The sequence below is a fragment of the Bos javanicus genome, chromosome 27 (genome assembly GCF_032452875.1).
Source record: "Bos javanicus breed banteng chromosome 27, ARS-OSU_banteng_1.0, whole genome shotgun sequence".
In the NCBI taxonomy this organism is placed as follows: domain Eukaryota; kingdom Metazoa; phylum Chordata; class Mammalia; order Artiodactyla; family Bovidae; genus Bos; species Bos javanicus.
Window position 1 is genome coordinate 40,270,630 of NC_083894.1, and position 16,666 is coordinate 40,287,295.

Sequence of the window (16,666 nt, forward strand, 5' to 3'; positions counted from 1 at the left end):
AGACTTGTTTTTCATCAATTATTTGTTATTTATCTGATGTAAATATAAGAAGGACTAATTAAAATGTATGCCTTTTTATACAGCTTCTTGTCATTAAAGCCAATGAAAGCATTCTGAGGACCATAATGAAATAATTATGTTTGCCTTTAAGAATTCTCTTCAATAACACATGGCAGTACTGAGCTAAATTAAAACATCAGGAACTAAATTTCGCTTGCCTCCATCTCCATTTTAGTTAATTATACCCCCAAGCTTTCCAATAGGCCAGACCCTAAAAAATCTTTTGAAGCTGAAACAGCCTTTTTGTAATCACGAACTTAAATGACAAGACAAAGGTACTGTAGCCCCAAAAGCTTTAACATTTTTGAGACAAGGGATTTATTACCCAAGTCTTCATTTGCTCTGAAAATTAGAGAAGTATTAGGATAAATGTGATTCAAATCTTCATTTTCCAGTTAGCTGATGCACTCATCTTATCTGGTCTTATCTGCATCATTTCTACCACAGTATTCCAAATTTAGCTATTTTTTGATAACATTTAATCTGTGACCAATATTAACTGATCAATATCAACAACCACAACAAAAACATTTCACTATATCTGAGTCAAATTAGGAGAATAACTCCTTATTCAATACTAAAACCTAAAAAAAAAAAAGAGAGAGCATAATCTTTAACAGTGGACTATGATGGCATGAACTTGAAAAAATCAAATAGGATCCTTTCATTAGAATTTTACCTTCTCCGAACTTCAAACTGCAGACACTAATAAAGGCAAAAAACAGTAAAAAAAAAAAAAAAAGGAAAAAAAATTTTTTTTCTTTTCTTAAATCGAGTTTAGGAGAAAAGGACGAAGGAAAGAGGAAAGGACAAACTGCCAGGTGGTGTCAGGGCTTTAACCTGCCGTCAGATGCTGCTGATGGGGGTGGGAACTTGGAGTTTAGAAAAGTAAACAGGAGTCCCAGGGATTAACTCTGACAATGTGAATTCCCGCCCATTTGGTTCTACGTGGGGAGTTGGCAGGATTCACGGGGGATAATATTTGGTGCCTGCTGGATAGACCGTCTTAGGAGACATCAGAGGGAGACTGTTCACAGCTGGGAAACAAATATCCAGTACATGACAACCTAAAACTGAGATTATAATCGCAGAGTCTGCTCTTATTAAACCCCCTCCCCAGCAAGCTATTCTTTGTTCTGTTCAGAGAAACCTCCTTTGGGGAAGGAGGGACACTGTCACCCAGGATCAGCCCTGTTCAATTAGCTCCCCGCCCCGCCAAGCTGGCCCTGCTTCACTCCATCAGCCCGGGAGCCTGTGCCCCGACAGAGGAAACGCTCCTCAGGGCGGGGTCACCTCCTGACGTCAGTTCCTGTTATCCCGCCTTATCGTGCTGGGGACCAGGAGTCTTATCTTACTGAAAGGCCCCCCCTCCCGGCTCCCCACCCTACCAGGCCAGAGAAAAAGCAAGTCAGCGGTTCCATTGCCTGCTGGAATTCCCACCTAAGCAGCTCTGGGAGCTCCAGACAGATAACAGAATACCATACCTGCAAACGCATACTCTACTGCTGCCTGGGTGGAGAGAACTTTTGGCAACTTTTATTTTTTATTCATTAGAACAGGTTGGGATGGGGTGGGAATCATGCTTCTTAATGATGAAGGAAGGAGGCAGGAAGGAAAAGAGGAGCGTCCAGGGCAACATACTGAGTGATGAGGCTGTTATTAGATCTTACAGATGGGCAGGCTATCTCATCTCCTATTTAACAAGAGGTGCTTAGGCCAAGCCACTTACAGACAAGATGCTGATAAATCTGAAACCGGAGTTAACTCTCCTCTCTCCACCGCCTCCAACGTCAACTTTTTAAGAAGAAGCTGGCTAAGAACTGTTACAGCTTTGTACACAGGGATTTAGCGTGTGATTCCACTTCTCCAGCACTCCCAATACACACACGCAGGCACGCACACACACACGAGGCATCAGAACCTCGGTCATAGTACTTAAATCCATATTGCAAGGGACGCCTTCTAGTTACAGATCTATGCTTTGCCACAGAAGGAACTCATGTTCAGAACGACCCAGAAGCACGGGCGATCTGCCGTTATAATGGAGAAATTAAGCTGTGAGTGAAAGCTGCAGTTACACTGACCATAGGATCCAAACAAAGGCTTTCTGTGCCGCTCCTGGGTTCAAGGGGCAGTGTGGGGAGATGTCGTAATGCTGGAATATCTGGCATAGTTCTGTGACTTCTGTGGGAATTGTGGCAAGCGTATTTGAAAGTGGCTTATCCTAGAAAAGCTGAGATGTATGATAGCCATAACTACCCTGTAATTTGAAAGGCAAGATTCCACACTAATATCTTTTAGAAAGATTTTCAGCCAAGATTTTTCTGATTAACTTTCATCAAAAAAACTCCCATTCCTGAAATAACCTATTTAATTGATAGTTAACTGAATTTATATGAGAACATTTAAAGTATAAAACTCATTTATGAATAAATTTATTGGCACTTATACGTAACTCAAACCCTATGGAAGATTCTTTTTAAGATGCCCTAAAATGAACACTGAATTTACTATTTCATAAATCCTACTGGACTCGAAGCGTTTTCTGTTTTGCAATGTGCTTTTACATCTTCATCTTCCTCTCAGTAATTTCTTAGTTTAAAAAATCCCCAGCCTTTAAAAAACTGTTTTCATTTTAAAGATTATAAACTCCTTGAGTGCAGAATTTATAATCTTCATCTACAATGTACTTTTCTTCTGAGATCAGCTATCGATTACATTCCACAAGAATGTACAAAGGAGAAAACAGTTAAGATTCTCTTTCCTACTTAGCCATCTCAGGGGCTTAACATGTTGAAGGGAAATTATAAGAACCTGATATCCAGAAGAACTTTCTTTTCTGCTTTAAAGCAAAGTTCATGATGATACTGACTGGTTATACATGGTCAGAGTCAGGCCTCAAAAATGAGGAGAAAAACTTCTGATTCAGGTCACCTAACCTATCAGAAATTGCCATTCTGATCATTTATCTACTAAGAAAAAAAACAAAAAACAGGAAGGCCTGTGTGGGTGTGAGGGCTTTGCATTTGGGCTGCGAAATCCAATGCTGCCCGGCGTTTTCCCATCCATTCCACAGCCCAGGTTTAAGGGACGCGCACGTCTACTTCTGGCATTCCCACCTACTTTTTAGAATCTCCCCTTTTCTGGTAATAACATTTACTTATTCATTTTTCTCCCCAAGTTGCACATCAGTGCCTCCCTACCAGAAGTACCGACTTATCTGGATACTGACAAAATTTTAGTGTTGCTTTCTTCCTACGGGGAAGGAAAACTTAGTGAGTCTTCCAGTTGCTTTCAAACAGACCTAACCTGCACTCTCTGAGATGTAAGCAGAATTCCCTTTTCTTCTCTTTTTTCTGATGGTGTTGGTAACCACTGTCATGTGGCAGAGAAGCAGAAAATTATGTCCTACTTTAGAAAAACAATTAAGCCTTTTCACCGAAATATTTATTCAAAACCCCATTCAATTCATACGGTGGCTGTCAGGCTTTATTTAGTCTCTCTTTCAGAGGGTATCTTTGATTTTGCCACTTTGACCCCAATTTATATCTCACTAGGAGAGGATTTAGATACTGTTTAATACCAAAAATTCAGGTCCGGTAACTTTGGGAAGGGTACTTCTTTCCTTCTTTCATTGTACATTGATAGGCTGTTTTTAAAAACAGGTGATTTCTCCTTGTTGGAAAAAAAAAAATCTTTTTCTCCTTTGTTTTTTGATGTGTTGAGTAGGGAGAAGACAGGGAAAGGGGCCAAGAAGTTGTCACACTCATGATTTCACTGAAAGCAACTGCTATATTTAGACCACAAATATTAGGATTTATCCTATGCCCACTGAGCAATTAATGCTGAAAACATCTGGAGCAGCCTAAACCCAAGATAATCCAGGAGGCATCTGAATAGAAACTTAGTGACTCCCAACACCTCCAGGGGCAGTCTTAAATCGTATTATTCATACCACATGCCCTCAGTAACTCGCTACTCCTGACTTTGAATTTTCAGAAGCAATTCACAGGCCTGAACTCCAACCGACAGCTGGTTGGCATATCACTTTTCCGTCTTTAAAATTAAAAAGGAAAATAAAAAGAATATTCTAACACCTTTTAAGGAATGCTTCTGGTATGGTTTACATTCAAAGGGTTTACTCCAATTACCACACACACACAGACACACACTCACACCATAAAAAAAATAATAATAAAAAGTAGGGATCTCAGAGTAGAAAATAGTTTGGGTTAGAATTTCGTACTATTTTTTCCCCTTCTTGCCCACTGCTTCCTCTCTGTTAAGAGCACAAACAGATCTGCTTCTGGTCAAAACAGTCATTAAGTAAAATGGGAAAGGTTGTGGGGGTTTTTTGTTGTTTGTACTTACACAAACGGAGCCCTAATATGCTTTTACTTCAAAAGCCCTAACTGGCTTTGCCACCCTGAGCCAAACACCGCATGGCAGAGCTTTGTTAGGACTTTTATTTATGCTTAAAAAATGCAATCACTTGAACAACTAAACTGACCCATCAAAAGCCCTCCAACTCTGCAGTGCATAAGTGATATTTACATTCTATTCATGTAACCTGGAGTGGGGGATAGGGGGTTGAAACCCTTGTGAAACTGACCACAGCAAGCACTAATTGCCCTGCTTACAAAAATAAAGACACTGAAATTTTTGAAATCCCTTTGTCAGATGCCTTTATTTACTTTTTTGAAGGCAAGTTTCTTTGATTAGCTGAACTTTGCTGTTATCAACACTTCTTGCTTATCGGCTGCCCCTACGTGAATGGCACATTCACCACTCGCTCTCCCCAGATAAGGCAAATCCCTTGTTTAACTTGTTCAAGAACAAACAAAGCTTTTCCCCCAACTCCTGCAACTTAATAGGCACTTTTGGAGGGTTAATTACAAAAGGAAGAATGTCTACTTGTAAAACGTCTATTAGGTCTAATAGCTTGAAGCCAGGATCCCAGCATTCTTTTTTCCTTCCTTAAAAAACGTTTCATTAAAACTTTATCTCACAAGAAAAAGTTTGAGACAGCTCTAGTTCCCTGAGATTCCAAATGAAACTGTTCATACTGTTTTAATTGCTACAGAGGGATCTAAAAGATCGCTTAGTAGGTTGGAAATTTATTTTGTAACAATTTCTTTGAGCTCTTCAGAAAGAAAACAGGAACCAGGAAAGTAAAGCCATTTCAAGAGCAGCTAACTGACGGCACCTTTGGAAAAAGATATATATATATATATATATATATATATATATATATATATTTTTTTTTTTTTTACCCTGTTTATGGCTCTACGAAATATTAAGTCAGACAGCCAGACTGTTGGCATCAAATGGTTATTGATTTTTCAGCTAGAAACCTGTTGATTTCCTGGCCCTGGAAGCAAGACTTTATTCTTAAGAAAAAGTTTCAGAAGAGGGCAGTTTAAATCTTGTCATTGTCCTCTCTTCCTCTCCTTTTTCTTCCCTTTCTTTAGATAAGCCATCATGTTATTAGGAAAACTCAATTTCTTCAGTTAAACTTTGACCTCTTTGAAAACAAAGATTTAAAATGTCATTTTCAGGCTAATGCTCCAATGAATTGTCAAATAAAGTACTAAAAACATTTTGATAGATAGCGGAGCCATTTATCTAAATCACTGTCAGGGCAGCAATGCATCCCGCAGGCTCCCACTGCAGACACCCGAAGGTGGGGTTTTCTGGGACTGCTGCTCATTTCTCAAGCCTGCAGCCAGGCTACTGTTGACCAGTGCGGGCCTCGGCACCCCGTCAGCATCAGATAACCAAATAGTCAATATTTTTTTAAAAAACTGGGCTACCCCACTTATGTTTCCCTTCCTTTAACCAGCGTCCAGGTTCCCGGCTGAATTGCAAGATATGGAAATAATGGATGGCTCAGCCCAAGGGGTGTTCATTGCCAGTGGTTTTCTAGCAAAACAGCAACTTCTTAGAGCAACAAAGTGACTTGGAAAGGTGGCAGCAGGGTCAATGCTAAGAAATATTGCCTTTCCTCCACAAGGAAAACACTGGAGGCAGCAGCTTTAACTGGTGGTTTGTGAACTTCAGGAGCAGCAGCCACCTCAATTAGGCCAAATTCCTTGCGAGGAAGATGTCATATTTTAATTACTTTGGATTGTTGAAACACGCAAGGGGGGATATATATATATATATATAGCCACAGTCAATCCAAAGAACAACAAAGTGAAATTCCCCTCTGCATACATCTTAGTAAAAACTGTACAAATGTGTCAAACTGCCTCACTTGAAGAATGTTTCAAAGTCCTGTGGTCACCCTCTACTTTTCCCCTCTCCTCGCACATTTTTTTTTTTAACTATTTTCAAGGCACGGTAGGGTTGGAAAGGAGAGGAGCAGGAGTCTGGAGGGGTTGTTTGGGAAGAAAACATCTAACAGGAAATTTTCAGCAGACGGAATCAATATGCACACCAGCATAGCACACCCTTTCAGCATTAAATCATTAAATCCTTTGTCTGGCTAGCAGTGCAGTTTGTTTCCAGTGTCTTTATTGCATGCAAGAGAGACAATTCATTTTTTTTTTTTTTCTGGGTAGAAGAAGGGAAAAAATAAACCTACATTGAGCAGTGTGCCGATGCTGCCATTCGGTTTGGGTCAATCCACTGAAGCATGCTTTGAGAGCCTTCTCCTGGAGCATGCAGGAAGACGGGCTCGCAGTGTAGAAATCCAGGATTCGCCCAGGACTCACTGACAGGACATCCATACAGTCAAACATGATCTCCCCTGCACCGAATGTCTGCAAAAGTGCTTATCCTCTAGGTGTGGAGGCAAATGGCATAGAAAAGTCCACCCAACTCCATCAAACTCTGCCCCCTTTTTGGCACGTAGGCTGTTGGTCTTTTTCCCAGCCTCGAATCATGAATTATGACAGACAAGCCAGCTAAAAGCCTGTAATTGATCCAAATGATCATTTACCATTTTCCAGGCTTGCTCGGCCAATCCAGCCGGGGCGGGGGGTTCCCAGAAAGATCCCAAGTTCTCCTTCCAAGCGGACGCCTGCAAAAAGCCTTCGGAATGCGGTGCGGCTCCTACCCGGACGGTGCCCAGACCAGCCCTGCCCGGCTCGCGCGCGTCCTCGGCATCCGCGTCCTCGGGCGGCTCGCGCGGGGACTCTGGTCCCCCCTTTGGCAAAGAATAGACCCTCCTGCCTCTGAACAGCTCACTTCCTACTACTTCTGTCACACAGAATGAAAGATTGAATTGCCTAATATATGCGAGTGAACTTTCGGTGAACCCTTCCCGGGCTGCTAACCTTCAAATGACCCAGCGAGTCTGACATCACCAGCTCCCAGGATTCTCACAGAGCCGAGCACTCCCAGCAGCCCCGCCGCGCGGGCGGCCCGCGGCCCGGGCGCGCGCTCCTCCCGCCCCGCGCCTCCGCTCCGAGCGCGCGGGGCCGGGGCCGGGGGCGCCGGGAGGAGCGCGCGGGGCCCGGGCGGCCACCGGGAGCGCGCGGGGTCGGGGCCCCCGGGAGGAGCGCTCGGAGCCGGAGCCGCGGGGAGGAGCGCGCGCGGAGCGGGAGACACCAGCAGCACGCGGGGCCGCGAGCAGCCGCCGGAACCGGGACGCCGCTCCGGGCCCGCCGCCCGCCGGCTCCCGCCCTTTGCGCCCCGGCTGTCGGGGGCTCCGCTTGGCTTCGCGCCCCCGCCTCGCCTGCCCCCGGCCCAGCCTTGACATTCCTCGGTGCGCCTGTCTGGTAAACACCTCGTAACGTGAGTGTTTTTCCACTCCTGCAAAAGCACCGCAAGCCCTAAACTGGAGCACGGAGAGGAGCCGCCCCCTCGGGGAAGCCCGGGTCCAGAAACTTTCCATTTGATAGTCTTTTTCTCTCTATTCCTTGCGGGCCGAAGGGGACTGCATTGGCTCGGAAGTAAAATTCCAGCTTTCTGGATTCATTTCTTAAAAATTATCCTGAGTCTACAGGCAGCATATGAAGCAGTCGAGAAGGAGTTCCTTCCGCCCCAAACACGCGCAATCACGCAGATATGCAGGGTTTCATAAAACACAGTGATCAAGAGTGTGCATGCGGGAGTCAGACTGAACAAGGTTCCAACCCCGCTCAACCTCTGAGCAGCTGTGTGACCTGGGACAAAGATCTCACCTCCCGGGGCCTCAGCTTGCTCATCTGTAAAATGGGAATATAGGACTGCCGATCCCAGTGGGTTGCTGTGAGGCCGAAGAGAAACGGCGCTTGCGCGGCCCACAGCACACATCCCAGGACAGTCAGCTGTGACTCTTCTCAGGGAGGCTCAGGGCTGCCTGAGGCCCACTGCTCAGAATCAGGACTAGAACCAGCTCCCCGGAACCCCAGGCCTGAATGAAAATCACTTTTCTGTTCTGGAATAGCGGGTGGGTGACCCCTCTCACCACACCCGCCACTGCTATACCCCTTCCCCCACTCCCAGCACTGCGTAACTCAATGCAGATTTTGAGAACTGATTGTGTCAAAGTTTTCTATCTCCAAGGGCCACCTTTCACCTCTCCTAGCCCCTCCAAACTTGGCTATTTATTAGAAGACAGTCATTTTAAGAAAAAGGATTTTTTTTTTTTTTTTGACATCTCCCACACCGACCGGAGGAAGGAAAAGCTTTTCAGCCATCACTGAGAAGGACAGACACGGTGTTTACAAATACACCCAAGCAGAGAGCTGTTAAAGGGAGAGCCAGTCCACCCTGCAGCCATTTTGCACAACTTGCTTAAAGGATGCAAGGGGACGTCAAAGAAAAGCAGCTCCAGGAGGGATTAAAACACCCTTGGTGATCCAGTGGCCCTCCACTCCGGCCTGCGGGTTCGCTCACAAAGCAGGGAGGGCGAGTGGGCGGGCAGGGGGCCGGCTTCCGCGCCCCTCCCAGGGAAGGGCGGCTGCTGTCTCCTTTCTGTGCGCGGGTTGGAATGCGCACTGGCATCCAGGCCTTTAAAAAGCCTGCCGGGTACCCACCCCGTGCTGCTTGGCTAGCACAGTTGTTAAGTGGCACTCATGGCGTAACGTGAAAACTATGCATCGCGCACACTTACCGAGTCAAAGACCCTTTTAGGAAGGTACATTTGAACGGTGTTCAGCCCAGCAAGCTCAGTTCTTGCAACTGAGAAGTCTCGGGTGATAAAAGAGGTACGATTTTGCGCAAACTCCATGCTTGTTATACTCTCTTTTTTATATGGTCATCATTTTGTAACAGAGCTTTATATTTTATTTTATTTTTTATTTTTTATTTCTTATATAAGAAATCCTTTAACTACAAAAAAAAACACACGTTTTAAGCCAGGAGCACAGAGGACTTTACGAAACACTTGGTAACACTCCTGTCATGAAGATAGTTGTAAAGATACACAAAGCACCGCGTCCTGTGCCAGTTGCTAGGTGGTCCACGATTTAGCGACTAAACCACCACCGCCATGAGACTTACAGCTCCAAATGCTGATTTAAGGTCCTTAGAATTCCTTGGAAACTGGACTTATTTTGTACAAGATGGGTGAAAAGTTTTTTCTGGGGCGGGAAGGGGGCGGGGGGGGGGGCGGGGCGCGCAGCTATATTTAAAGTCTAGCTGCAAGAGCTAGGTTAGAAGAAATCGCACCACTCCAGGTTTGTGCACAGGTTGCCTATGGCACTTAGCACTTGCTCAGCATCTTTCCAAAGGGTCGGGTGCACGGGTCTCATGTGGTGAACTTGGGGTCAGGGTCCCCCCAGTTCTGTTTATTCTCATTCCTTAAGCTACAGTTTCAGCCTCATCCAGGAAGGGAGGCAACTGTTCCCACATTTCTTTCCTCAATACTCTGTCACGGCACAAAAACAATAGAGATGTGTGTGTGTGTGTGTGTGTGTGTGTGTGTGTGTGTGTGTGTGTTAGGGATTTGGAGATTGGTATTTTCTTTCTTTGTATAAGAAAATTTTATGTTTCTATTCACCTTGGAACCCAGTGTTCTTAACTGTAGAGAAGTAAACTTGAGGCTTGAAATGAATGATCAGTGCTTAAACCTTTGTGCATAGGATATTATGAGTTTTTTGGTTTTTTTTTTAGTGGAACAGTATTCACTAGTCGATCTATCATTTCTCATCCTGAATTGACTAGGTGGATAGAAACTCTTAGAGTTATTATTTAATCCAAGTGTAATTGAAAAAGTAGCCCCTAGATTGAACCATGCATTTCTTATCATTTCTTTGTCAGTAAATATAATTCTTATACTTGTTGAAAATCTGACTTTTCCTTCATATTCTTCTCCTTAAGTAAAATTAAGGAAAGATACACAAATAGCCACAGTTCTTTAAATATATATCTGTGCACCATAAAGATTAATGAACAGGTAGAAGGTGAAAAATGGCCTAGTTAATTTGTGGATAATGAAATTTAAGTTACTGACACCTATTTTAAACATTAACCAAACAGTTACTTGGGAAGAACCCTTTCCCAAACATGCTCTTAGTGAGGCATAAACTCACATTCGGATATGTGTCACGGCCTCTGTGTTCCTTGTGTTTGATCAATGATGAAAGGAACGCTAATAAAAGTATTCCCAACCACAAACAAACACAAAAGCAAAGTTTGAGCCCTAAATTCATTTTGTTTCAGAGTAACTGTATATTTGTCAGTGTGACACAGCACATTTGAAACCCATAATCATAAAACAAAAATTTATAGCCAGGGTCCAGGGTCTACATCTGTTTCTCTGGTTTCTGTACAGCGATTACCCACTGGACAATCCAGAAAGCAACACCATGAATCATGCCGGGCAAACATGTTCCAACTGGAGAGTCTGGTGAAGAGCAAGGAGGCGTCTCTGCGCACCAGTACTGCAGCCGCCGGGTTCAAAACCGGCCCAGCGCCTCTGATGTCTAAATAGAAGGGTTCCCAGGGGCGCGGGCGTCCGCCCCGCCACCGAGCCCGCAGAATGCAGGCGGGCGTGGGGCTGAGCGAGGGCCCGGGACCCATTATTAGAGAGACGCACCTGCCTCCTCCCTGCGTTTCTCTATTGATTTTTACTTTACTTTTTTTTTAACTGTTCATCTCATGTAAACCCCTCTTGCCATAATTCTGCCCCCCAAATAAACGACCAGCATGGAGTGGAGGGGGGGTTTCAGCAGGGCGGCCGGGGCAGGGATGTGTGTGGCTGGCACAGGGCGTGTGCTGAGCCGGTTCTTGCGGCTCCTGTACCCACAGCCTTAGCGGCTTTCCGAGCTGGGCGCTGGGGCAGCCCTAACGCCGATCAGCAGAGGAACCCACCCAGGCCTGTCCCTCTGGACCCCGGCTCGGGCACCGGGACTGGCGGTGTCCACGGATCTGAGCCCGGCAGAGGCACGGTACACGCATCCCCAAGATGAACCCCCTCCCCGCAGACACTGGGTCTGCTCAGGGCCCGGGAAACAAGTGTTCTTGCTCAGAAATGTCTCTCTGCCTCCAGGGCTGGCCGCTGCATCCTTCCCTGCATTTGGCGCCTCTCTCTGCAGTTTCCGCTTTGTGCAGTTTCCCACCAGTCAGGTACAGACACTGTCCCCCAGGACAGGGGCTCCCCTTCCCTTCCCACACCCGAGTGGCCTGCTCGGCGCTTCCTGCGTTCGCTGTGGTCCTGGTGCCCCCCAGTTCCCGCGGTCCCGCCTGGAGACTAAGCTCCCGCCTGGTGAGCCCGCAGGGCCAGCAACGGGCTCAGCCAGTCCTCCGCTCCGGCCACCCTTGCTGGCACTGGCTCATGCCCAGGGGAGCCTACCTGTGGCTATTTCCCCTGGTTTATTGCTTCCCCCTTTTTCATTTGGACCTTTAAAAAAGTAATGCGTTTTCATAAACACTCAGGGTCTAGTCCAGGAGATAAAAAGCGACAATGATGCGTACACCCTCCATGTCTGCATTCACCAAATGCTGAGCCCTGTGCCAGGGGCTGGGCACCTGTCTCTATACCTTCGGGGGCATCGTTTGCTGCTTTTCTGTAACTGTTGATTCAAACAACACACAATGTTCTGTGACATTGTTCTGTTTAGTAATAAGCAGTACACATAGAACTAGCTCATTAAAAACAACAAATAGCTCAATTTTTAAAAAGTCTATTAAAAGAATGGGAAGAAGACCTTAATGGACAGTTTTTTTTTTTTTCCAAAGAAGACATACAGATGGCAAACAGGCACATGTAAATGTGTTTAACATCACGAATTATTAGAGAAACATAAATCAAAATTACACTATCGCCCACACACCTGTCAGAATGGCTATCATCAAAAAGACTGCAGGTGACCAACGCTGGTGACGATGTGGAGAAAAGGGACCCCTCCTACACTGTTGGTGGGAAACCAGTGTGGAGGGTCCTCGAAAAAGTAAAACCAGAAATACCGTATGATCCAGCAATTTCACTCCTGAGTATGTACCCAGAAAAAATGAAAATACTAATTTGAAAAGGAAACATGTGCCCCGGTTTTCATAGCAGCATTATGATTGCCAAGACACGGAAGTGACCCGAGTGACAGACTGACGGATAAAGAAGATGTGGTACCAAGGAGATAGCATCTCACCGGTCAGAACGGTCGTCATCAAGAAGTCTACAAACGGTAAGTGCTGGAGAGGGTGTGGAGAGAAGGGAACCCGCTTGCACTCTTGGTAGGAATGCAAAATGGTACAACCACTATGGAAAGCAGTATGGAGATTCCTTAAAAAACTGGGAACTGCCATATGACCCAGCAATCCTACTGCTGGGCAAACACCCTGAGGAAACCAGAACTGAAAGAGAAACACATGTATCCCAAAGGTTATTGCAGCACTGTTTACAATATCTAGGACATGGAAGCAACCTAGATGTCCATCGGCAGATGAATGGATAAGGAAGCTGTGGTACATATATGCAATGGAATATTACTCAGCTATTAAAAAGGAACACATTTGAGTCAGTTCTAATGAGGTGGCTGAACCTGGAGCCTATAATGCAGAGTGAGGTAAGTCAGAGAGAGAAAGTATATATATATGGAATATATATATGAAATTTAGAACGATGGAAATTTAACACATATGGTACTGACATCTTTTAGAAAGATGATCCTACATGCAGGGCAGCAAAGGAGACACAGATGTAAAGAACAGACTTTTGGACTCAGTGGGAGAAGACGAGGCTGGGATGACTTAGAGAACAGCACTGAAACATGTGCATTACCATCTGTGAAATACACGACAGTGCAAGTTCAATGCAGGAAGCAGGGCACCCAGAGCCGGTGCTCTGGGACAACCCAGAGGGATGGGGTGGGGAGGAAAGTGGGAGGGGGGTTCAGGATGCGGGGGACACATGTATACTGATGGCTGATTCATGTTGATGTATGGAAAAAACCATCACAATATTGTAATTGTCCTCCAATGAAAACAATTAATTAAAAAAAAGATGTCACATATATATACAATGGAATATTACTCAGCCATAAAAAAAGAATTTAATTATGCCATTTGCAACAATTTGGGTGGACCTAGAGAATATTATGCTTAGTGAAATAAGTCAAACAGAGAAAGATCAATACTCGATGTTACCACTTATTTATGGATTCTAAAAATAAAACAAACAAATGTATACAGCAAAACTGACTCACAAATATAGAGAACAAATTAGTGGTTACAGGGGGCAGGGACAAGCTAGGGGTTGGAGATTAAGAGATATAAACTACTATGTATAAACAGATAAACAACAAGGATATATTGAACAGCGTAGGGATGTGACTTTGTAATAACTTTCGATGGAGAATATCTTTTGAATCACTCTGCTGTACCCTTAAAACTAGCATGATGTCGTGTATTCTTTTACTCGAGTGCACCGCAGCTCATTTCACAGTGCTCAGCGAGCGGCTGTTTGTGTTGTTTCCAGCTTTCCAGTGTTATAAGAAACCCTGTGGGTATGTGAACCAAAACGCCTGCTGAAAAGAGTCTAGTAACAGTGTTGACAGGTTAAATGTGCATTTTAAAATTTGATGGGCACACAAAATAGTACTCCAAAGTGGTTATGCCAATATATGCCCCCCCACCTCATGTTCTAAAACGGAGGGCAGTAAGCCTTCTCTGTATAGGGCCATAGGAAGCGTTCTAGGCTTTGCGGGCTATACAGTGTCGGTTGCAACTGCTCAGTTATTCCACTGTAATGTTAAAGGCGCTGTGGACCACACGTAAATGAATCAACATGTGTGTGCTTAATACATTTTATTTACAAAACCCAGCATTCCCCTGGGTTGACCCGTACGCTGCAGTTTGTCTGAAAGTGACAGTGAAAGTCGCTCAGGAGTGTCCGACTCTCTGCGACCCCGTGGAATATACAGTCCATGGAATTCTCCAGGCCAGGATACTGGAGTGGGTAGCCGTTCCCTTCTCCAGGGGATCTTCCAAGCCCAGGATCAAACCCAGGTCTCCTGCTTTGAGGGTGGATTCTTTACCCCCTGAGCCACCGGGGAAGCCCGCAATTTGTCTACCTCTGTTCTAAGCCAATATTCAATTATTTCATCCAATTCTACATTGCTTTGTCTCTATCCCATAAAACTTAACCATATACATTTGAGTTTTCTTAACACTTTAACTTTCCATCTCCTTTAAAAGCTTCACCCAATTTCAACTTGTGTATCATACAAAGAATAATATGGCTCTTTTATTACAGTATCATCCAGGGTCATCTTTATTTCTCTCTTGGCTTATCATTTTTCCCCTTTTCTACTTCTTCACTTCCTTCTGTAAAGAGTATGGGATTACATCTCTCCTTCAATGAGCCCAGATGCCACCATACTTCCTTTTTTCCACACTGAATCCTGCTTTAAAGTCAGTGATTTCCATCAACTCCCTCTTCTCCTAACATACGGTGGCAAGTATCCGAAAGATGGAAAAACGTAACAGCGATTCCTGAGAATAAGTGCCAATGGTCCCACCATGCCTCAGCCTGCCTGTATTATTCTTCCCGAATTATCTGTTCTCTCTCTTTTCAACACATCCTCCAAGGAGCTACGGGGAGCTGTCCCACCCAGTTGGCAGAGCACTTAGAAGAATCCAGAGGCTCTTTTGGGGATGGAAAGAATCACAAAGGATTCTCAGAGTGCTTTGGGACTAGAGGATAATGTCAATAGCTGAGATGTCTTTCTTTTGCCTAGTTCAGCACTTAATAATTTTTTTTTAGATCACCTGTATGAAAAGAGGCTATCAGTTGGCTCTTAAACCGTGCTGTTTAAAGTAGTGAAAATTCAATACAATGAAAACTTAGTTCCTCAGTCATATTGGCCTCATTTCACGTGGCTAGTGGTTATTATGTCAACCGGACTGCGCAGAGAACAGTTGCGTCATCACAGAAAGTTCTGCTGGACCAGGGTGCTTCAAAAGTGAGCTGAGGGACTTCCCTGGGGGTCCAGTGGCTAAGACTCTGCACTCCCAGTGCAGGGGACCCAGGTTCGATCCCTGGCTGGGGAACTGCGTCCTGCATGCCACAAGTAAAAGACCCTGCGAGCTGCAACTAAGACCCGGATCAGCCAAATGAATATATATTTAAAGAGTGATCAGAGAGGCTGTACAGCATGGTGGGTGGGGCTGTGGAGTCCGGACATGGATTGAGTTTCAACTCCAGCTTCACCTCTTCCCAGCTGTGTGACCCTGACAAGTTACTTCACCCCTGTGTGCCCAGATTACCTCACCTGTAAAATGCAGATATTAACAGCACCTACCTTCAAGAGTTGTGGTAAAGACTGAATGAGGTGATACAAGCAAAAAGCACTTAGAATATGGCCTGAGATATATAATAAATACTTTGAAAAATGTTAGTGGCGTGTCTATAAGGAGAACGCAAGGTCAGGAACACAGAGCTCAAACTCCGTTCAGCTGCCTCTGGTGTCAGGGACACAGCATCTCCTGTCAGCCTGGGAATTTTCAGCCAGGATGCACAGTTCAGGCTGCGGGGTCCAGGCACATGCGATTAGGGCAAATTCCCCAGGGGATTTTGCTACGTAGATGCCTGGTTTAAGTTCCTCAGCACTGAAGCATTATTATATACATTACAAAAGGATGCTTTCTTTTCGTCTGCAAAGCAGACACTGAGTCAGGATGGCAATGAAATATTTGACAAGCCCCACCCTGCTGCTCCTTGTGGGAGGCAGAAAATAGATCCCATGGCGTGCTGCTTTCTGCAAAGTGGTAGTTAGCCTCAGGAACATAAGGCCAATTATGGTTAATTAAATGGCAAGGATATTGTACAGAATGGAAGATTTGCATTGTCTATCTTATCTTCCCATCCATTCATCCATCCTATCCACCTACTCACTCTTCTGCTGTTCCATCCACCCACCCATCATTACCCATCCACCATCCACCCTCCTTTCTGGTTATCTGTCTCCCACTTGTCCATCTACCCATCTACTCGTCCACCTCCCCAACTGTCTCTGAGTCATCCTCTACCCAGGATCCAACTACCAACGGAGATGAAGGGTGTGTGGCTTTACGGCAGCAACGTCTAGAGTACAGAGAGGGATAAAAGTAAAGCTTCTCAGATTACGCTTGCATCTTTCTCTAGAATCCCTGAACAAGATTTCACAGTGACACGTGCTGGAAGAAATAGGGCCAAAGCACTGGTCACTGCTGATTTCCATTAAGGAGGTCTGGTAAA

General features: G+C 44.9%; 1 protein-coding gene across 5 annotated transcripts in view; it reads right to left on the reverse strand.

Annotated features, from left to right (window-relative positions):
* RARB (retinoic acid receptor beta) overlaps positions 1 to 16,666 on the reverse strand; it is a 586,842-nt gene that overhangs the window by 172,944 nt on the left and 397,232 nt on the right. Inside the window, exon 1 of one of the 5 annotated variants that reach the window (XM_061404692.1) lies at positions 6,647 to 7,439. The exons of 1 other annotated variant lie outside the window; for it this stretch is intronic. In XM_061404692.1, coding sequence (XP_061260676.1) covers positions 6,647 to 6,803 — 157 coding nt within the window. In that variant the 5' untranslated portion in view covers positions 6,804 to 7,439. Of the gene's footprint in view, positions 1 to 6,646; positions 7,440 to 16,666 lie in introns of those variants that run through there. 3 more of the 5 variants (XM_061404697.1, XM_061404694.1, XM_061404693.1) reach the window with 3 other exon arrangements.